This window comes from Dryas octopetala, chromosome 5, assembly GCF_963921425.1.
Source record: "Dryas octopetala chromosome 5, drDryOcto1.1, whole genome shotgun sequence".
Taxonomy (NCBI): domain Eukaryota; kingdom Viridiplantae; phylum Streptophyta; class Magnoliopsida; order Rosales; family Rosaceae; genus Dryas; species Dryas octopetala.
In genome coordinates, this window is record NC_141370.1 from 6,046,949 (window position 1) to 6,070,337 (window position 23,389).

Sequence of the window (23,389 nt, forward strand, 5' to 3'; positions counted from 1 at the left end):
TCCAGAAGTGTTTTTTATAACAGTAAGGCTAATGTGATATTTTTCTGATTCCTTTATGCTTTATCTTATCCGGGAGCTCAATTCTAAGACTTTTCTGTGGCAAAAGAAACCTTGGTATTGATTTTTGGGTATGTGGCCGTCGAATCCTTGGTCTTGATTAGACATAAGACTCAATATTTTGAATCCATATGGAAGTTCTAGAGTTTGCCAAATGTGCAATTGTTGAGTGGGATCTCTCATGCATCTCTCTTATAGGGTACCAAAGGTGTAGTCTAAGAACATTCATGTTCAAGTGCCATTCATCTTTCAACTGATCTTTTATCTTTGAAGAGCTTGATCATAATAACATTATACATTTACATTTTTATGCAAAATATTAATGTGAATTGACAGAAGGTTTGTAGTCAATAGTTCTATTTGTCAAATTGTGAAGTACCTTGATACTTGAGCCCACATGATGAATTGGGGGCGAAGTTTTTGGAGGAGAGAGCAGCACTTGAAGCCAAAGTATCTGATGTTGTATCAACCTCTGTGTACATAAGGAAATTAAAATGCAGGTATGTTAAAGAAAGCAAACGACATTAAAATGGCTACACCAGTAAAGCCACAGCTTCTGACAGTCAAGACAGCCACCATTCCAAGTCTATCAAAGGTACTCAAGCATGGCTGAGCTGTAGGGTGTTTAGAAACTAATAGAAACAACAGCTGTAGTTTTTAGTAACCAAACCAACAGAAACAACATCTCTAACTTAGGTTATGTATATGTGTGTGTGTGTTATTTATGTAAATGATTTGGTCCAGAATTAATATAAAAACACAGAAATTCCTCTGCCTTCTTGGATAGTAGCTTCACTAATTTTTTACTTATATTACTTCATTTCCTTGAATGCATAATAGAAAAAGCCTATAACGTACAACCACCAAATCAAACTCAATCAAATATCGGTAACTCGGCACCATTGGAGTCGAAAAGGGATTGACCACAGAGTAGTCATTCATGTGGAATGCAAATTCCCAGTCTTTGAGTAGGAATGGAATGGAGGAGTGGACATTCACGTGGAATGCCCCGTTCTAGAGAATGAACACTCTACCAAACAATAGAAAAGGGAATGCCCATTTCATTCCAATATATATATACATCAATGTCCTGCAAACAAGCATTCGCTTAAACCTTATCATGGTCTTTCTATTAGATCACACAAGCAGAGTCTCAATGTCTCATACATCTACACACTTATACATATAGCATTGACTAATATACACAACACATTCATTTACAGCACTGATGTATGCAACCTTATTTAAAAAGAAGCATTAAGAAAATGAAACAAACAGCAATGATTCAAGAGGTGGTAGAAGGTGGTGGTGCAAACTGGTAGGAGGCATAAGAAAGAGCACCAAGGTCCCAGCTGTGATGGATGAGCTTAGCCTTGGCATTTGGCTCTGCAGCACCCATGGCCACATGCAATGGGTAAAAGTGGTCCGGCCAAGGGTGAGCCATTTTCGCATGTGGCGCCTTCTCTTCATAGCGGTTCACGTCCTCATACCTCCCTTGAAGGAGAGAATCCTTAAGCCAAGTATCAAACTCCAAAGCCCAAGGAGCAATGGACCCACCATTGGTGGACCCCAGTGCCCTTAAATTGTGGGTCGCGCTTCCCGACCCCACAATTAGGACACCCTCGTCCTTGAGAGGGGCCAGAGCCCTCCCCAAGTTGTAATGATAGCTCCCGTCCCGGTCCGTCTGGATCGACAGCTGGCAAACCGGGATGTCCGCTTCCGGGTACATAAGCATGAGTGGGACCCAGGCGCCGTGGTCGAGCCCGCGCTTCTTGTCTTCGTCGACCCGGTTGAACCCGGATTCGAGGAGGAGTTGCTTGACCCGGTTTGCCAATTGGGGCGACCCGGGAGCCGGGTACTTGAGCTTGTACATGGGCTTGGGGAAGCCGTAGAAGTCGTAGATGGTGTCGTTTGGGCCGGAAATGGAGTTGACGGTGGGGATGGTGGTCTCCCAGTGGCCGGAGATGATGAGAATGGAATTGGGTTTTTCAGGGAACACCTTTTCTTTCCATGATTTCAGGAAATGCCGGGCGGGGAGGGACTCGTCGATGCTCAGCGTCGGCGATCCGTGCGATATGTAGAACGTGTCCCTCACTGCCATCTTTGACTACAGAGAAACAGAACCAATTCTCCAATTGGGAAGTGGGAATTGCCGAATTGGGTTGAGAATTCTTGCTTGGGTTTTTTTTTGGGTGAAATTATGGTTATTGTATTTATCGAGGAAAGAGTTTGGTGAACACGTCTGTGCTTATGTCATCATCTATTATTTTCTTTTAGAGAAATATGAGAATTTTTATTCAAGACCAAGGAATAAAATTTCGGGTTTTGAGGAAATTTCGATGGAAATTTCGATGGAAATTTCGACGGAAATTTCGAAGATTTTTAAATTTCGACAAAAATTCGACGGAAACGATGGAAATTATTATCAAAATACGAAAATTTTGAATGAAACTTCATAATATGTTTATTTAACATATTATCTACTACATTGATAAAAAACATTGAAAAAAACCAAATTATATGGTAGGTTTCATGTGATATGTGATGAATATAATGCGCGCTGGAGGCAAATACTATTAAATAAAATTAGTATATTCTTTAGGATATGATATGAGATATTAGGGTTTATGCCCTTTAGGGTATTTTTTATATAAAAATGTATTAAAGTTTAGAATTTAAAAACAACTAAACGAAATCTCAAAAAAGCCGAATCAAATCTCAAATCCTTTTTTCTCTTTTCAATTGCCCAAAGGCCCCAAACCCAAATTAACCTTAAATATATATATATTGTTGGGAAAATTGGACCTCTCAATATTAACTTGAGAGTATTTCCAAATCTTCTCCAGGATCCTACTTTAGAGAAATATCAAGAATAACAGAGAAATAAAAATAATGCACACAAGATTAACGTGGTTCGGCAAATTTTCGCCTACATTCACCAGAGATATTTGCTCTTCACTATGAGAATACAAATAGTACAAGACACACTTGAGTTACATCACATAACCCAATCCCATGAACCCTTGTACACCCACACTCATAGAATTTCCCAAGAACTCTCTATCTCACCCAAGAGTATTGCACTCTTGTTTCCTCTCTGCACTCAGAAGCTCACAAGGCTTGCTTCTCTAATGCCTTGCTACATCAATATATGAAAGGGTTGCTGCCTTTTATAAACAATTGAAGTGGGTGAACTCTTTCATCCACCGAAGTCAACAAATAAAAGGCAGCCATCAATGTGCCAACTAATAAAGACCAAGAGTTGGTTTTCAACTTGATCCAACTAGCCCACAGCTCCGCAGCCCCCTACCTATCAATTGTCATAGCCCTCCTTGTTTCAAGGAGGCTTGTCTCTATCACACCATGCTGCAGCCTGCAGCACCCTTTTTCATTATGACACATGGTTCTTCTCCTTTCAAACAAAACTGTAGCAGGCTAGCAGCAAACCTCCTTTTTATTTTTTAATCAATTTCCAATATATATATTTTTTTCTTTTTCTTTTTTTTTTCTTTTTGTTTCTTTCCTTCTTTTCTCTTTCCTCCCTTTTCTTCCTGACTCCTTTTCTTCCCTGACACCTTTTCTTCCTTGACTTATCACTTGTCCACTTATCTTCTTCTTCTTTGTTTTTTTGGTCGAAGACTTATCTTCTTCCTCTGGCTGTAGTTCACTTCTTTCTCCTCCTTCCAGTATTTTGCATCTCCTAGCTTCTCAGTCCTCCCACTTCCTCCCCGATCTCTCCTCCTCTTCCTCCTATTCTTCCTCCTCTCTCCTCAGTCCTCCCACTCCCTCGCCGATCTCTCCTCCTCTTCCTCCTCTCCATCTCAGATCTCTTCTCTTTCTCATGACTTTTAGACAAACTTTGGATCTCTTTCAAGACCATAAAATAGAATTACCGAGCTTGAAAAAATGAAAGGGATCTGAGAAATAGACAGGGGAAGGCAGAGGAAGAGCTGCTGTAAGTGAACGAAATTTCGCGAAATTTCGTCATATTTCGCCGAAATTTCCGAAATTTCGATAATTTCGGCGAAATATTACCGAAATATCAACGAATAGGTGATAAAATTTCCATGACCCCAAAAATCGAAATTTTCGGCGAAATTTCGCCGAAAATTTCGAAATTTTATACCTTGTTCAAGACTAAAGAGTGATAATCCTCCTACAAAGTTGGACCGAGCCAAAGCAGGCCGCTATTCTTGTCTAACCATACATTGCAACCATGGTTAGTTAAAGCATAATAATTTACTAAAAGATGGGCAATTTTGTTGGACTCTCTCCGCCTAAACTGACATTGGACCTAATTGAAGCTGGCTAAGAGGTCTTTTGAAGTTTTGAGATCATCAACTAGCTCGCCGTCCGCCCCCAAACATGGGGAAGGGTTTTAAAAATATGCCATTTACAAAAAAAAGTCAATATTACAAATTCGTAAATAAACAATTCTTAAATTCTAAAATAGTCATTATTGACTAAAATAAATTAAATGAAATTATACTCATTATAAAAAATAACATAACAAATATTAGAAATTACAGCCACTACCACTGCCACTAACATGACTAATGTCTAAAAATTTCAAAAAGGCCAATCTACGTTGCCATTGCCACTGTGTTTACCCATCAATGATGTCAGCAATATATCCTAATTTTAAAAATTGCAAAAAAGTCAACAACTAAAAAAGTGACTAAAATGAACACAAAGACAAAAAAGTAAATGAACGCAATCAATGTTTCAAGTAAATCCGGTAGTAGTATAAGTCATTGATTAAAATGTAATTTGTCATAATATCCAATTGACTATTAAGAGATAAGAAATTTTGTATTGACTATTATGTAATTTCGAAATGTTTTATTGATTTTTTTTTATTTGCTATTTTAAAAATGAGTCATTTACAGAAAAAGTCAATAAAAAGTTTCGATATTACAAGTAGGTTAATGAACAATTCTTAAATCTCAAAACAGTTATCAGTGATTAAAATGGATTAAATGAAATTATACCCTTTACAAAAGAGGACATAACAAATACTAGAAATTACAATTACTAACATTTCTAACGTCTGAAAATTTCAAAAAATTACAAAAAGGTCAATTTATGCTGCCACTGCCACTGTGCTTACCCATCGATGATGTCAGTAATATATCCTAATTTTGAAAATTACAAAAAGATCAACAACTAAAATGAACACAAGGGCAAAAAAGTAAATGAACGCAATCACTATTTCAAGAAAATCTAGTAATGGGCTGAGTCATTGATTAAAATGTAATTTGTCATAATATTCAATTGATTATTAAGGGATAGGAAATTTTGTATTGACTATTATGTAAATGTATTATTGATTTTTTTTTTTTTTGGTAATTTGCTATTTTAAAAATGGGTCATTTACAAAAAAATTAATAAAAAATTTCAATATTACAAATAGGTCAATAAACAATTCTTAAATCCTAAAACAGTCATCATTGACTAAAGGCTTTTTTGCACAAATATCACTTGAACTATAGAGGGTGTGCTCTTATACCACCCATAAAAATAATTTTTACTGTTTAACACTCAATCTTATCAAAGTGTGACAATGTGACACCTGTCATCCACTTCCGTTAACTTTTTTGTTAACTTCAAACGTACTATTATTAATTCATGTCATAAAATATTTTAAAAAAGGTTTTTTTACTCAAATACCACCTGAACTATAAAGGGTGTGCTCAAATACCACCCAAACTTTTTTTCTTGCCAATTTACCACCTGAACTTTCACATATTGGCCAATTTACCACCTACCGTCATTTTAGTTAAATTTTCTGTTTATTTCAAGGGTATTTTCGTCATTTATATAAAAAAGTATTTTAAATATTAAAAAAAATCTAATTAAACCCCCTAAAAAAAAAGGGTATTTCCATTTTCTATTTTTTTAGTTTTTAATTTTTTTTTCTAATTATATTTTAAAAAAAGTTTTTAAAATAATAATATTTTTTTATTGTATTCAAAGGCAAAATGGGAAGTTTGGGAAGTTTTTTGATGATTCAACAGAAAAATGAATGTTAAGTGGCAAATTAGCACATGTTAATAATTTCAGGTGGTAAATTGGCAAGAAAAAAAGTTTTGGTGGTATTTGAGCACACCCCTTATGGCCTTATAGTTCAGGTGCTATTTGGGTAAAAAGCCTTTAAAAAATAAAATAGAAAATCTAAAAATGTCTAAAATTATTTTTTTAAAAAACTCTAACAAAAATAAAATAAAAAAGAACAACAAATTGCTTGTGAGAAAAAAGAAAAAAAAAATCTAAAAATTAAACCCAACTCTCGCCTCACCACTCTACTTCATGGCAAGTCCATCCTCATCACCAACAACTCCTGCTCCAACTTCACCGTCGATGACTCTCCGCTCACTCATCCCGACCTCTATCTCACCACCACTGTGGCGGTCCACGGCCTCGGAGCCATTCTTGATTACTCAGTTTACGGTGTTGGGCTTAACCTTTTGCCTAAGCCCAATTCAGAGCAGCAGCCGCCGGCTCAGTGGCCACCGCTGCCGTAGGAAGAAATGACCCGGTGGAGGTCCGATGCAGCATCGTCCTGACTTTGCATTGGGCTTCAAGATTCAGAGAAAGAGAGAGGAAGAAGAGTGATTCACCAGCTGGGGGGTGGGTGGGAAGTGGGAGGAGGGTGGTTGCTGCATTCTGGGTTTTGTAACTTTTGTTCTTGTTTTCATTTTTTTTTTACTTTCATTTCATTTTAGTGGCAAAAAAAAAAACTTTCATTTTATTTTATTAATATGATTTAGAGAATAATTATCTCTTAATTTCTTTTTTTAACTTTCATTTAATTTTATTAATTTGATTTAGAGGAATAATTATCTCTAAATACCTTTTAAAAAGTATTTTGTTTTTCTCAATTTTACTTAAGGGCAAAATAGGAAATTTGAGAAAAAAATTGATGATTTAACAGTAAAATTGGCTGGGGGTGCCATATTGTCACACTTTAATAAGATTGGGTGGTAAATAGTAAAATTTATTTTTATGGTTGGTATGGGAACATACCCCCTATAGGCCCCGTTTGAGATTGCGGTGGAAGATCCAAAAGCTGCTGTGGATGACAATTCTCAATCACTTACAACAGTTTTGGTGTTTGGTAAAAAAATAAAAAACGGCTTTTCCACACAATTCTCAACTCCCCACAACAAAAACAGAAAGCAGGTTTCTAGGTGCTTTTAAAAGCTGCAGTAACTCACAACAACAATGAATATTTTATTTTACCCATAATACCCTTATTGATTTCTATGATTTTTATTTGTTTATTTTAAATTAAAAAATATGTCCATTGTTAGTTATATTGTATATTGTGATAATTAATTATGATATTTTATTTATAGGATTAAAATTATAATATACCTAAAAAAATAATAGGCATACTTATTTAATAATGTTGTTATCAGAAAAATTAATGCTAATAAAAATTTGTAGTAAAAAAACATATTATTTTTACCAAACAAATAAGTGAAATGCACTTTCAGCATCATGTCCATTTTAGTAATTATACACAGTCACAGCATTTTTATATTAACATTTACCAAACACTTTGATACTGTTTTTTTGCACTCACAACACTTTTGAAAACATAGTTTACCAAACACTCAACTGTTTTACTTCACAGCTGTTTTTTCTCACAGCAATACCAAACTGGCCCATAGTCCAAGTTGTATTTGTGCAAAAATGTCTTGACTAAAATGAATTAAATGAAATTATACTTTCTACAAAAGAGGATATAACAAATACTAGAAATTATAGCCACTGCCACGGCCACTAACATCACTAACCTCTGGAAATTTCAAAAAATTTCAAAAAGGTCAATCTATGCTGCCATTGCCACTGTGCTTATCCATCGAAATTACAAAAATGTCAACAACTAAAAAGTGACTAAAATTAACACAAGGGCAAAAAAGTAAATGAACGCAATCATTATTTCAAGTAAATCTAGTAGTGGACTGGGCCATTGATTAAAATGTAATTTGCATAATGTAAGGCCCTGAAAATTTTTTATAAGTTTATTTTGGAGAAATAGTAATTTATTTCCAATTATTATATTGATTTAAAGGTATTGGAAATTATTTAAGATATTTTGGAGGTAAATAAATGTATTTGAGGTTGTGGGAAAATAAGATTACTCGAGACAAGTTCATAAGATTTTACGAAACGTTTTTAAGACCTCGAAGTTAATTTTGGTGAATTATTTGGATTTTAAATTATTTACGTGAATCATTGAGGAACAATAAAAATTAGGAAATGCCCGGCTTTGAAGGACGACCGGGAAAAACGGGACAATTTCTAAAGGAGGTTTAAGTCCAAGTTCAAGGTAGGGGATATGAGAAACCTTAAACTGCAAATTTGATTTTATTAAATCTTTATTGGAAAATGCGATATGTGTGCTAATAAGTAATTTATATAAATTATTTGAATTACTTGAGTATGATATGAATTAGTTAATTATTATATATAATTATGTGCATATATTTGAACCTGAAGCATGATTCATTGAGAATGGAGTTACAGAGGTGAGTAGGGATTGAGAGTAATTTAAATTCATAGAGTCCGCAGGGGAGTGAAGCCCCTTTAACAAAGACTGAAAAACGATCTATTTTCTCAAATGCGCTATTGGGACCTTCGGCAAAAACCGAAGGTAGGATGAATTGCAATTTACTTTTCAAGGGCTTAAATTGAGGAAGTGCAACATAACATTCATGCATCTATAATATTATTATATATATTATTTGCTTCATGTTGTATGTTTCACTGAGGTTCAGTATAATTAATTTTGCATGATAAGGTCGATTGTCCTACTGAGCCGTTGATTAGAGTTCACCCCCTCATAAACTTTGCAAGTTCAACCAGTGAAGATCCAAAACCGTAGGAGTAACAAGACATGGTTTGTAAATAAGTTTGAACAAAGTTTGAATTTTAGTTTGGTTTATAAGAATTTGATTTAGGGTTTACTTATTTGATCTTGAAGTTGATTAGGTATTGAGAATCAGAGAGGAAAAACTACTGCATTTGGTAATTTCAAAAAATGGAGACTCTGATTTTATGTATAAGCTCCCCTCCCCAAATCCCCAACACAGTTTTATATGCATTAAGTTATATTAAATTCTTGTTTTTGATCTTAAATTGTAGACTAGCTTTACTGGAGAAGTTGAAGTAACTCTAAACTGAACGAATTATTCCCACTGTGGCCTGTGGGGACTTGCTTTTGGGGATATCAGGTTTGTGGAACTCATCCTTGCATTGTGTATCATTAATTCAATAAAGAATGATTATTTGTTGATTGTGTAATAGAATGATTATTGAAAACATTGTGTATCAGTCAATCAAAATTGTGTATCATTTAATGTACTCACATCTTAAAACATTGGAGTCCAGAAAATTAACAGTTACAATTTTTAAGATCTTTTAAAGTCTTATGACTGATTGTTATTAAACTAAAAATAATATTTATGTGCTTTTAGGTTTGCTCTGTTTGAATGCATTATTTATGTGCTTGATGATTGTTACTAAATGGTAAAATAGATGGACAGATTTTTTAAAAGAAAATCCCAGTCTGAGTTGTCGATCAGAGGCTTCCCCTTCCAAGAAAATTGATAATGCCCCAAAAAAAACTTGTGTTGAGATCAATGTGGCAGATCTCCCTGCTGATCCAGGACTTCGAACTCGAATTTTAGATTATCATCCTAATGTTCGAGACCAAGTTCAAAGATCATATCTTCAAAAAGGTCCTTGTCAACCTAGAAACCATGTCCTTCCCCTGACTAATTTTGGTCAAAAGGCAAGACGGTTTATTCCTAGCTGGTTTAGTGACTATCCTATTTGGAATTATCAATCAGAAGAAGAAAAAAAAAAAAAAAGTGGTTTGTTTAAATGTGATTGAAGGTCAAAGGAAAGTTAGGTGTGTTTTAGATAATATGAAATTACGTATACTCAGTTTTCTTATGTCATGGTTGAGAGTTGAGACTCATCCAATTGGACAAGTTTTTTTTTTGGTCTAAATCCAATTCGACAAGGCCTCATGCAGTTCTAGAACCTACTACTAACGTTGGACAACTTGCGAACCAGCTCTCCATTTATCTGGGAGACCCAATTCCATGTTATATATGCTCTCCTATCTTTTCGATCAGTGGTTTTAAGAAGTAGGACTTAAACTTGGAAGACTTCTCTATCGCTTCCTTGACGACATCAAACAAGAACAGCTCCGCCAACAAACTCCCCAACTATAACCATAATTGACTCTTAATATACAACAAAATCCCAAGACCAAAACACGTATCAGAAAACTTGTATTGCTTTCTGTCTAAACTTTTAAGACTCGTATCTTGGATGATTGATTCGAAAAATGAGGGAGAAGTGGACACTCTTAAATTTGGGAATCCAATAACATCAATTAATGTCATTTGGAATTAACCCAAGAAAACAATAAGGAATAGACTCAAAAACAAGCATTACAAAACTCAATCTTCTCTTACTTCGTGGGTGTTTTGAGAGGATTGGTGAATGGTTGATCATGCAAGATAAGAAAAAAGAAGAATATATAATCTTCTTGAATTTTCTCTCGACCCGTTTAAGCATATAATATTCATTAAGCCAGGTAAGCTCAATCGAAATTTCTGGTGTAAGTGTAACCCATTGACGAATTGAGTAATAAATTACCAAGCAAATGCGTCACCGTTTTTAGGGAGCTTTCAAGAAACTTGTCAAGAAGAGATTCTGATCCAGACCAAACATCATTTCAGCCTGGATGTGATGCTTTTCGAGAAGTGTTTAGCTATGAGACACGTTTTGATCAGCTCCTCAATGCCCTCATACACAACATTGATAGTGTTCCTACACATGTTGCTCCAACAGTTTTTGAGGAAAGGGAGGTCTCAAAATCGACACTAGTGGAACCAATTCAGGTTGATATTATCTTTGACCACCTTTATGCGGTATGTTTCTGAGACATGGAGCCTTCTATGTTCACTTTACTGTTCAGTTTCCTTGATCAACCATAAAAAGCAAAGGACAAATTTAACATTCCTTGTAGTTAGACCCAGTATCCATGTAATTTTTCTTACAACACTAATGTGCTCATTGTATCCCTTTCAACACTAGAAATTTATAGAATATGAGAAATGATTGATTAACGTTCAGGGCATTCTCCTACAAAATGTAATATGTAAACTTATCTTCTGGCATGGTGAATCATAGTGTACAATGAATTACATTTATTTCTGAAAACCACTGATTGATCATAACCCAATAAAAATTAAAATGAACAATAATAAATAAATAAATATCTCCCTCTATTTCGTATTCCTGGCTCTGGTGGCACACAGCCACTGCCTTGGAGTCTCAATGTCATCACCTGTGGTTGTTGGTACATGCCAATGCCCTTCCTCTGATTCCTGTATTTACAACACCCACCAATGCATTCATCAACGTGTGTTAACACTTCATACTACTAGAGCAAAAGGTTATGCTTATCCTCAAAAACCAAAGGCAAAAAAGGGATTAACAGGGCTTGGCTGATTATGGCACCTGAATTACAATTGAATATGGGGGAGGCATGTGAAGGTTAAGTCCACGCCTTGAGACAGACAACCGAACCTGCAAAGTATGAATAAATACAACTGCGCAAGATCTTTCTCGATTACCTGGTATTTACCATACTATCTAAAAAAGAAATCCAAGAACAGCTCAATGCCCTTTCAATATTTTTGTTTCTTTTGTTTATTAACTTTGACAAATTGGGGAATGCATCTGAATTTGGATCCAAACAAGCCCCTCAAGTTCTTCTAGTCTTCTTGATAATGAAAACATGAACCTATAAATCAGCAGAAGCATGATACCTGATGTTTTTCCTTCCATCTTGGGAAAAAGCTAGTCCCTAGGAGTTGGAATAAGTGGTCTCTCATCTCATCATTTGTCAACAGCAAACACTTAAACTTAACAGCAGCGTACAACCAGTACCTATAAATCACACGGGGAACACATTTTAGGCAAAGGGAGCTAGCTACAGTATAGACGAGTTTCATTTTGTAAATGATTTAAATTGTAGCAACAAATTGCAGTATATATCTATATATTTATATATATGCTGCAACTATTTGTAATTTTGAATGAATTTTTTTTTTTTTCTCCTCTTCAACATGCAGCAATGTCTAACAACTCAATCTGACAATTTTATAGGTCAAGAAATGCAAACTTACCAATCATCATTTGAACCAGCTGGAGTAGCGTAAAGTGCACCAGACTTTTCCCAACTCTCTAGCAAAGCCTTGTTCTTAGGATTCTGGGAAGGTCCACCAGTTATGCGATTTCTGTGCAATATAACAAGTGGCAATCTCTTTGCTGGACTCAATTCACGTAATTGATTCACAACAGAATTGAGCTAGAACAAAGATGAAATCATCCATCATCATATATCTGATAATTGATAAGAAGAAACCAAGGGAGAGTGTTATGAAACTAATCATAGTTTTCAATTCACCTGGGAAAAGCTGAAATTATGTTGATTGATAAGACCCACATTGGCACCATCTATAACAGCATCCAATGGACCATGCCGCTGAAGCCACACCTGGATGAGTTTAACTTCAAATCAATCAGGATGTCGCTGATAAACATATTATGTATCCATTGCCTAAAGCATACAAAATAAGGAGCATCGGCTATTGACTAATTGAGATCAGCGAGAAGGCATTGTCACTAATACTTTTAAGAGATTAAGAGACTGTGCTTCCAAATAGAGTTATGAACCCATTTTCTTAATAAACCCAAGCTAAAAAGAACAGATTACATACACTGTTCTAATGTCAATCTTACTTTTTAAGTGGGATTCAAGTACTTATATCACATAAATCAGTATTCAGTTAAATACCAAAGAAGGGGCACACAATATATAACTTAATGCATAGTTCCACAAGGCCCTTGGAGCTCTTCTCAATGCAAATATATGAATATAAAAATGCATATCAAGCAAGTCAAATTATTGAGCACAATGGAAAAGCTGATCCAATCATTCAGGTTTCAAATTTGAGTTATGATATGCTAAATTCAAAAAATGAATCTCAAAACTCTAATGCATCAGGGGTAACCAAATGTCTTAAATCTCAGAAAAACAAGGAAGACAGCATCACACCTGGAACCGAAAAAAATCAGCTTTGACCTCCCTTTGGCCGGCCAATTTGCTCAAAGAGGTAGCAAAATTTTCTGTCTCTTTCGGATCAATGTCGATACTAACAAGCTTTTGTCCACAAGAAGAGCATGCCCCTGCTTCATCCATCTGAGTCCTCACCACACTCCAATTCCCAATCCCCAGCCACCCTTGCCCATGCCACCCTCCACCTCCTCTCACAACCCCTTCTCTCACTTTGCTCACATCCCAATTCTTCATCCCAACTTTCGCCGCCTCCTCAGTCTTAAACCACTCCTCAACCACCCCAGCAGTCGACTCCGAGACCTGTCTCACCGCAATTCGCAAGCGCTGCAACATCTCATAAACCTTGTCACCCTTGCTTGAATCCGAACAAATTTTCAACAAAGCAGAAATCTCAGGCTCCTCAGAAATAACCCCACATTCAACCATGTGTGCATCAACTTCAAAAGCTCTATCAGCCTCCCCCTTCTTACAGAAACCAAACAATGCCGGTCCATAAGACCTCAACTTGGGAGGAATCCCAAACCCCTTCATCTGCTTCACCAATTGAAATGCCATTTCTGGGTCTTCCGCCACTGCAGCAAGCCTGGCGGCATTCGTAAAAGTAGCCTCATTGGGCACAACCTCATCCACCACCATTTGGCGAAAAATCTCAAACCCCCTTTTCAAACCCACATCACCATTCTCACCACCGTTGCAAGAACACAAATACAGCAAAACATTATAATGGTGCTGGCTAAGCTGAACCCCACTACTCCTGGCCTCATCATAAAGCCTCAGAGCTTCGACCACCTCGCCGTGCCTCGAACACATATCTAGCTTGGACCTCAAGACTCCCTCCGGCGATTCTCGCCTCATTTTCTTCTTGACTTTGTTGGAAAGCACCGGCGCTGAAGCCGCTGAGGAGTCATTGGCGAGAGCCAAAGTGCAAAGATGGAGCTTTTTGTCCATGCAGAAGCTGTTGGTGGAAACTGGGCTCTTCCGATGTTTCAGGAAGTGGAGAGTCGGACAACAGATTCGGCGAAAATTTCGGGAGATTATGGGGAGTGGGATTTTGATGAAGAAGGAGAAGAGAGGTGGGGTTCTTGAGAGAGGGCATCCGCGTAACATCTTTTTTTCTTCTTCTTTTTTGTTGTAATTTGTAAATCTTTACAGCAAAGGAAGAATTTGGTTAACAGAAATAAGGCTGAGAAACCTGAATAAGGCAAAGATGTGGAGTGACAAACCTGAATAAGGATTTTGATAGTATCAAGAGGGTAAGTAAGAGCTGTGCCTAATGCCACTGACCCTACCCCAGCAAGTGCATGGGTTGCAAAATCTGGTCCTTTAACAGGCATCCATCTAAAATTCAGAAAATGCCAAAGAAAAAAAAAATGTCTCATCAGAAATTGTGACCGAACTTTAAATGCCATTCAAACTACACTCAACAAAGATTTATTCATAATCTGTTTTTCTCCAAAATGCTTTTCACACATGCACTAAAAAACTTTAAGATACAAATGCCTTTACAGTTGGTAGTGCATGCTGAAATAGGCTACTAATTCATGGGATTATGATGTTATAAACAAAATTGTGTACGTATATGCATACATCTTCCAAATGAGATGCACAAAACGTGATCCATCTATTTTATCAAATGCAAAAGCATCAGTAGCTAAACGATTTATTGCAGGTTCATAAGCAGACAATAAGCAGGTATGGTGAAAAAGGATGCCAAAATCGAAATCAACAGACCACAGCCCCACCCACATGCTCAAAGAAAAAAAAAAATCTCTCATTTTAATAATAACCCAACAAGGCAGTAGAAAATACATAAATATGGGTCCTTTGAGGCCTTTCCTCAAACACATTATTCACAATATACGACGAAGAAGAAAACCCAAATAACAGACAGAATAAAACCTTGAGTAATCAAATGAAGCAATGGTTGAGATGAGTGTTTAACTATTAGCAATCAATGCTTAAAATTTGAACAAAGAAAGTGGTACCAGCGCTGTTAAAGTCACTTCCGCTTTTCCTTTCCCTTCTTCAAATTGTCCTGTGAATTCCAACACAGCCCGAACCTCTAACCAAACCGACCTTGTCGGAATGGGGAGTACAAAGAATACAGAAGTCGAGAGAGGATGGTGGTCTGAGAAACAGAGAAAGTGAGAACTGAGGGTCGAGCTCGAGGGAGGCGTGCGAGACTGCGAGTGTCTGGGTTTAGTTTTAACTAATAAATAATTATTTGTGCTTCAGTTTTCGCCATCTCCGATAAACTTTCTCTGTCAATTTTCTTTTTTATTGTTCTCGTTATACACTTATACCGTATATTTTTATGATCAAAATCATTTATTTTATAGATAATTATTTAAAAATTATCTATGTAAATATTAAGAGTTTAGGATGTTGAAGTATTAATATTTAGGCTTATTCACACCATTACTCAGATACTTTTTTCTCACTTTGCCTCTTGAAACTTAAATCTTCTCAAATTGTATCTGAACTTCACACAGTTGTTGCAAAAGACTCTATGTCGTCAACTCTGTCAATTTTTTCGTTAAAATAGCTGACGTGGCACCTATATGGCATGAGTAAGACCCTTTTTTAATTATATAAGATTGATGCGGACAAAAAAATAATAAAAAATTATTTTTAAATTTAAAAATAATAATATCAATGTCAATTTTTTATAATTTTTTTTGTCCACATGGATCTTACATAATTAGAAAAGGGTCTCACTCATGCCATATAGGTATCACATCAGCTTTTTTAACGAAAAAATTGACAGAGTTGACGACATAGGATTTTTTGCAACAACTGTGTGAAGTTCATGTGGCAAACTAAGATGATTTAATTTTTATAGGACAAAGTGAAAAAAAGTGTATGAGCAAAGGGCAATGGTGTGAATAAACCTATTATTTAAGTTTAAAACCAGACGGAATGAGAGAAACTAAAGCCCACAAGAGACATATGGTGTTGGGCCTATAAACCTAATGCAAACTTATCAGAGTTATTGATGAAGTCAATAACCAAAACGTTGAACCACATGGTCCTATGAAGAAGGAGGCAAGACCACCATTCTCTCCATCATTCTCTCCCATTAGCAAAATAAAGAACGTGTGAGTAGAGAAGAACGTAGAAACAACAAGACTTGGAGTCCAAGACTCAAGAGCTCTATAAAGACTGAGATTAAATCATCTCAAGGTACACAATCTGACCAATTTCACTTGCAGACATGTCGAACTCATGCTAACTTAGCCATCAGAGTGTCTTTGTAGGTACACCTCCTTCCGCTCTCATAGATGACGACCAAAAATGGAGTCTGACTTCTCAAAAATCATCAGAAATAATTATTAGTTGATTAATTGTCTTTCCAGAGATTTTTAGTTTGAACATCAACTAAATCAGAAATCATTTGGTCATGTAATGGTTATCAAACAAATAAACCGTGAATCAAATTGTCATCAAAACCGTCTGTTTATTTGATTACAGTTTTATGACTAAACGATTTTCGATTTGGTTGATTTTTTGCTAGAGATGATCTTCATAGTTAGATCTAAAAAATGAACGGTTCCAATCATTAATTTACGTTGCGGAATAAGAATAATAAATGAGAATGTCGGTTGAGAAGGTAGATAGCATTCCTCTTTAGGAATTTATAGGGTATTAAAAATTTAAGAGTGCTACTACTATCATCTACTTGTCTTATTTTACCACTCACCTTATAATAAAAAAATTTAATGACAATTTCACACTTTTATAAGATGACCTCTAAAGACCTAGTTAAAAAGAATAAATTAATTAATCCTACTCTATCCACCCATCTAAATTCTCCAAATTCTAAATTCATCTTCTTTCCATCTCTCATCTTGTAATATGTCCTTTATTTTTCATAAATGTTTTCGTAATTTATTTGGTATATGCAGTTGTTGGATAGTTCAGTTGCAAGGATCATAGAATTGCACCCAAGTTCCCTCCTCCTCAATTTATTTGATATATACGGATGCACAATAAATTGTTTGTTATATAAATCTACCAACCTAGTTTGCAGCGGGCACTACATCTAAAGGAGCAAATTTTGATTTGCAGCAACACTCTAATATATGGAAAATTTATAGGGTATAACCGATAGACAGCCACGTGGTATAACCAATCCAACGTGTAAGAGTATTATTAGACGATGTGTTTATATTAGTAGGGTATAGTATTAATAACATCCACTCATATTATAACAAATAGACTGGTTATACCACGTGTCAATATATCGGTTTTACATAATAATTTCTCCAATATATGATCCGCACAAATGTATCAATACAAAGACATGTATGAATCAAAGTCTCACAATAACCCACACTCTTAAAAAATTGGAAAATGGATGAAATTTGCGATCAAATCCCCATCCCCAATTTCGCTAAAAAAAGTGGAGAAAGAATAAAATTTGTGATCAAATTCAACAAACCCCACCCAAGGTGTTAAATTTCGATTTTTTGGGGTGTCGAAATCGAAACCCATATTTGTTAAATTTGGGGGATAATTTCGTTGAAAGTTTCAAAATTTCAGCTAAATTTTCGGCAGTGAGACTGAGATCTGGTTTTGGAAGACTAGGTTTTTGTAGAAAAATGGAGCGGTGGCAGAGGGCAGCAGGAGGGAGATCAAGGGAGAAAGAGGGGGGGGAGAGAGAGAGAGAGAGAGAGAGAAAAAAAAATAGTGGAGAACTGCTGAACTGGAGACTCGGGGGGAGAAGAAAGGGAAGGAAAGGAAGGAAAGAAAAAGAAGAAAAAAAAAAAAAGAGAAAAGGAAGGAAAGAAAAAGAAGAAAACAAAAGAAAAGAAAAAAAGAAAAAAAAATTAAAAGGTTTAGGATTGATTGGGGTTTGGGGTCTTTGGGCAATTGTAAAGAAAAAAAATAGTTTGGAGTTTCATTTGGCCGTTTTGGAGTTTCGTTTAGTTGTTTTTAAACCCTAAATAGTAAACTATAATATATTTCTATATAAAAAATAATTTAAAATACCTTAAAGGACCTAAACTCTAATATCATATATCATATCATAAACAATATAAAATATAGATTATAAAATACATAGGGTTTAGTGTACAGATTATAGAGTATAAATAATAAACTAATTTTATTTAACGGTATTTGTCTCCAGCGTGTATTATATTCATCTTATATCGCATAAAACCTACTATATAATTTGGTTTCTTCAATATTTTTTTATCAATTTAGTAAATAATATGTAAAATAAACATATAGTAAAATTTCATTCAAAATTTCCGTATTTTGATAGCAATTTCCGTCATTTCCGTCTAATTTTTGTTGAAATTTAAAAATCTTCGAAATTTCCTCGAAACCCGAAATTTTATTTCTTGCTCCCACCCAAACTAAATACAAATTTAAAATATAAACTAATCATACCTTGTGATAGAATCATAGAATGTCAGACAAGAAAGTTATGAGTTTGTAAGATGAAATCAAATTTTTTATGAGAGAGAAAATATGGAGGAAGGGCTTAATAAAAAAAAATATGAGGAAGAGAAAGGGTGTGATGATAAGATTGAAATGTGAGAATGGTAACTTTAGTTTATATATTAGGGGTGTTTTAGGGATAATGGGTGGTCGGAAACTAGAATAATATTTTTTCAAAAAAGAAAAAAGAAAAAAAGGTGGTGAATATATAAAAAAGGTGGGAATAGTAGCACAAAAATTTAATTAAACAATTTAAAATGTATATAAACTAATTTAATTAATAGAAAATTAAGATTAAATACCAAAGTCTAATAATTTTTTAGAATAGCATGAAGACCATATAATATTTCAATTGAACTACTAAATTTAAATGTAGTTTTTTAGATTAGGTCACAAACATGTTGGCCCATTTGATTTGGGTCTTTCCATTTGACATTTTTGTTCTTTAATGTACATCTTATGAGTGTTAGTTAAAATTTATAAAGTTTCGACAAAATTGCCCTTAAGGCTTTTATATTGTTTTGGAAGTTGGCTAATGTAGTCTCTAACTTCAGATTTAGTTGTGATTGTATAACACTCACAATTTCAAATTTAATTGTGATTGAACGACAGTCACAGCTAAATTGTGAGACAGTCACAGTTAAGTTGTGACTGAATTGAATTTTTATTTAGAAAAATTGTACTACAATATAGTATAAATAGAGGTCAAAACAATACTTTTACTCAAAATAATACGTAGTATAATGGTGGGAGTTGTCTCTTCCAATTTAATTTACCAAGACAGTCATAATTAAGTTGTGATTGGATTGGTTTTTTTTTTTTTTAAATTTAATACAATATAGCATAAATTAATGTAATATTTGTGATATAATATTTTTTTTATTTTTTTATTATAGTGGCATGTGATGTAATATTTGTGAATTCTAATACCTTTTACTTTATTATTTTGTTTGACTTTTTAACTAGTACCTAATCTAAAATGTTATTAAATTTTAGTATCTAAACTAAAAAGTTATTAAAATTTGGTATTTAAAATCAATAGACCTTTTAATTAAACCTTATATTAGTTTATACAAGTCCCTTCTATCAAAGGATTCCTTAATTAAGGGTAAATAAGAGATCTCTTATGGGGTCTACTGCACATTGTATTTTAATGATTGAAACTGTCTATATTTTAGGTCTCTATTAAAGAATTTTCTCTAAACCTTAAACCTTATTCCCTATATCATGTACAGTTGTACCATATACACTAAACCCTATAACTATAATAGTTTTAGTATATGTATATCATAAAGCCCTCTAGTATACCAAAAACTATGAAGTATGAACTCTATAGACTAAACCTATAAATTATAAACTATACAATCTATATAAACTATTAACTGTATTACAAACTATATACTATATAAACTATTGTTTGCCTCAAAAGCTTTACTACCACGTGTTACCTATGTCGTGAATCAAGGAATCCACGTCCTTCAAATTTTGTGTTGGGCGTGCTGGTACACGGCCGAGAGGTTGAGTGTACAATGATGATGATGCATGAATCTGACTTCCGGTTAGGCGATCATGAACCAAGGAAGGAACACCTCATGGTAGCAAAGGTTCTGATGCCTTGGTTGTAATGACTTAGGGTAAATGGGCTGTATTGGGTGTTATGGTGATACGGTGTGAAAACGTGTATGTGCGAGTGATAGGTGTGGAATCAGGGTCAAGTGAATAGCAAATAACAGTAAAAACAAAATCAAAACAAAGATGATTTTTGGTATTAATAGTAATAATTTGAGTATGAACAGTAAAACGCATAATCTAAACTATTTTAATCTAAGAAAGTAATAAACCTACTTATGCGAAAAGTAAATCTAAAACTAACAATATGCGAATTGAAGAAACATACTCATATTAATACCAATTAAAAACGAAAAAGATAAAGGTTTTTATCCTAAGTTCTTGAGAGAAACCATGAGATTTTTTCAAGAACAAGCCTAAAAACAGAAGAACATAGTGACTACTTATGAAAATTGAAAATACAAAGGCTCTTAATGCTTGGGATTTCTAGGAATTTTTTTGACAAGAGGAGAAAGAGGTTGGCGGGGAAGTTTCCCTTGTGTCCGTTTGCCTCCCAAGAGGCAATTGGGCTGGGTTGTGACCTTTTAGCACGCAGGCTTCGTCTTCTTGGATCGAAACAATTGGGCCTCTTTTTCTTCTTTCTTCTTTTTCACTTGGGCTTTCTTTTTGGGTTGGCTTCTTTCTTTCTATTCTTTCACTTGGGCTTTCTTCTCACATTTCCTTCTTTTTGGCGTTTTAATTTAAAATCCTACAAAAAAAAAAACTAATTCATAATAAAAACAAGAAAATTAATCTAATCTAAAATTAAATAAAAATTAATAAAATCTAGGAAATAAAACAAAAATTAATAAAACCCAATAATTTAACTAAATAATTAAAATTTGGCCAAAAAAAAAATAAAAAATTTTTAAAAATAAATAAATCACTAAAAATACTAAAAAACAAAAGACTAAAATGTTTAATTTAGAGATAAATTAAATGTTATAAAATGTGTTCAACAATTGGGCAACGGGAATTGTGTTGAAGTGGGATTGGTCCTTTATAATAAAAGCTTGTAGAAAGCTAAAACATTTGGCAATAGGAATTGCTTTTAAGTGATAGGATAATGAAAACACAGCGCCACTAATTTTCATGTGCCTTTAGAAAATAGTATCCAAAAAGCTTTGTTGGGATTGGTCACTTATAATAAAGCTTGTAGAAACCTAAAACATTTGGCAAGTGGATAGGATAATGAAAAACACAACACTACTTTTTTTTTGGTTGGTCGAAAGCACTAAAGAAATCTAGGCATCTATCTCAAAACCAAGGCAATGGGAGAAGTAGCCCAAACCCTTATAAGCCACTAGCAAGGCCCTCACATCTTCAATGTGAGATTTCTCTCAATACGCCCCCGCACGTATAGCGTCATTTAAGTCTAACACGTGGACAATTTATATTGGACGACGTGAGAACACGTGTGGCCGTTAGGCGCATCACGTGGATAACCTGCTCTGATACCATGAAAAAATTTAGACATTCATCCCAAAATCAATTGGCAATAAGAGGAGTAACACAAACCCTTATAAGCCACTATCAAGACGCTCACATCTTCAATATGAGATTTATCTCAACAAACACTACTCATTTTCATATGCCTTAGAAATTAAAGAGAACCCAAAAAGCTAGCTAGCTTTGTTTAGACTGACAAAGTTATGCAAATGGGACCTATAAATTGACATGCTTTTGTACGTATGCATTTAAAGCATGTATCATGATCTACCCAAAAAACATGTAGGCTTTGCTCTCTTGTTTTCAAATTAACCTTCTGCAGCTAACTTGGCAGTGGCTCAATCTTAGAATATTATTTCCTACTGCAAGATCTGGTAGCTAGTCTCGTTTGGTTGCCTCTTTTCTGTCCTGGGGCAAGTTTATTGCTTTTTGCTTAGTTATGGGGTGTTGTTTGTTCCCCGACTTTGCTGTTTTATTTTTTCGTTGGTCAAAGTTAATTTCTCTAAGTCTTATTTGTACAGACTTTAGAGCTTGTCTCTTTCTTTTATTTACACATTTATTTACCCAAAAGAAAAAAGAAAACATGTATGAACACTTGAGTCTTTAGTTTGTAGGTGTTGAAACATGATTCCATAACCTATTCCGACTTGGAAATTTTCTATAATTTAGCATAGATAGTGTGCATTCTATAAATATCGATGAAGTATACGGGGGTGCATTGAAAGGTAAATATAGAGAGAGCAAGAGTGCATAACTAGGTGAGATAAAGGGCTCAAATTAATTTGTACGAGTGTCAGTGTACAGTCATGGTTGCTGAATCATTGGTATAAAATAAAAGACAACTGAAAAAAACTAGCTACTTCATTATTCCCCTGTAATTTTCTCGATCAGCAACCAAACATATTATAAAACAGAAAATGACAAGAACTAACCAACAAAAGATCAAAAGCTTAGATATATGTTAGCAAAAACAAAATAAAAAAGGAAAACTCAGATGGCCATTTCCGTCCAAATATCTACATGGTTTTAGATTTTGGTGAAGATGATTCCAACCAAAATCCAAACAATTTCACTGACATGTCCAAATCCAACAAAGTGATGACTTGGGTGGAGAGAGAAAAAGAGAGGGGAAGAAAGAGGAGGGGTGTCACACTCCAAACTAGGGCCTATAAAGTTTGGGTATGTCGCAGACATCACATTGACCATCCAACTTGTGAAAAGATTAGCAAGGCCCTGTTTAGTATTGCTTTTTAACGGTTAAAATCACTTATCTTTATAATTTTGCTTATAAATCTATTGGAAAAATGTTAGCAAAAAGATTATAACTATACACATATTTTCAGTTGAGGATCTCGTTTTCACTTTGCTTCAATTAAGAACTATTATTTTTCAAGTGCTTCAATCAAGGATATTTCGTCAATTCTGTCAAAACTTCCGTTAAAATTGATCATGTGAGGGTCACGTGACCAATTTATAAGGGCAAAAAAGTTTTTTCTCAAAAAAAAAATAAAACTCAATAAATTTAAACAAATTTAAAAACAAAAACAAAAATTCCCTCCATCTCCCACCTTCGCCACCCCCTGCACCATGTCGACCCAACATTCCCCCTACCCAGCCCAGCCCCGCCCTTCCCCTCCCCTCCCCTCCCTTCCCCTC

At 34.7% G+C, this 23,389-nt stretch overlaps 2 protein-coding genes across 3 annotated transcripts; both read right to left on the reverse strand.

Annotated features, from left to right (window-relative positions):
- Positions 1 to 1,096: 1,096 nt before the first annotated feature.
- LOC147283785 (extradiol ring-cleavage dioxygenase-like) lies at positions 1,097 to 2,263 on the reverse strand. The gene has a single exon (XM_086243961.1). The coding sequence runs from the start codon at positions 2,156 to 2,158 to the stop codon at positions 1,343 to 1,345; it is 816 nt and encodes a 271-aa protein (XP_086100087.1). The 5' UTR covers positions 2,159 to 2,263; the 3' UTR covers positions 1,097 to 1,342.
- Positions 2,264 to 11,155: 8,892 nt separating this feature from the next.
- Positions 11,156 to 15,463, reverse strand: PRORP1 (proteinaceous RNase P 1). 2 transcript variants are annotated; one of them, XM_086244641.1, is made up of 8 exons: positions 15,214 to 15,462; positions 14,452 to 14,566; positions 13,208 to 14,372; positions 12,557 to 12,646; positions 12,276 to 12,457; positions 11,916 to 12,036; positions 11,605 to 11,673; positions 11,156 to 11,471 (listed from the first exon to the last, which is right to left on the reverse strand). In XM_086244641.1, exons 3-8 carry the CDS (start codon positions 14,333 to 14,335, stop codon positions 11,370 to 11,372), a joined length of 1,692 nt encoding a protein of 563 aa, XP_086100767.1. In that variant the 5' UTR covers positions 14,336 to 14,372; positions 14,452 to 14,566; positions 15,214 to 15,462; the 3' UTR covers positions 11,156 to 11,369. The 2 variants fall into 2 exon arrangements, with proteins under 2 accessions (XP_086100767.1, XP_086100769.1); XM_086244643.1 differs by having other exon boundaries at positions 13,208 to 14,566; positions 15,214 to 15,463.
- Between the last annotated feature and the right edge of the window lie 7,926 nt (positions 15,464 to 23,389).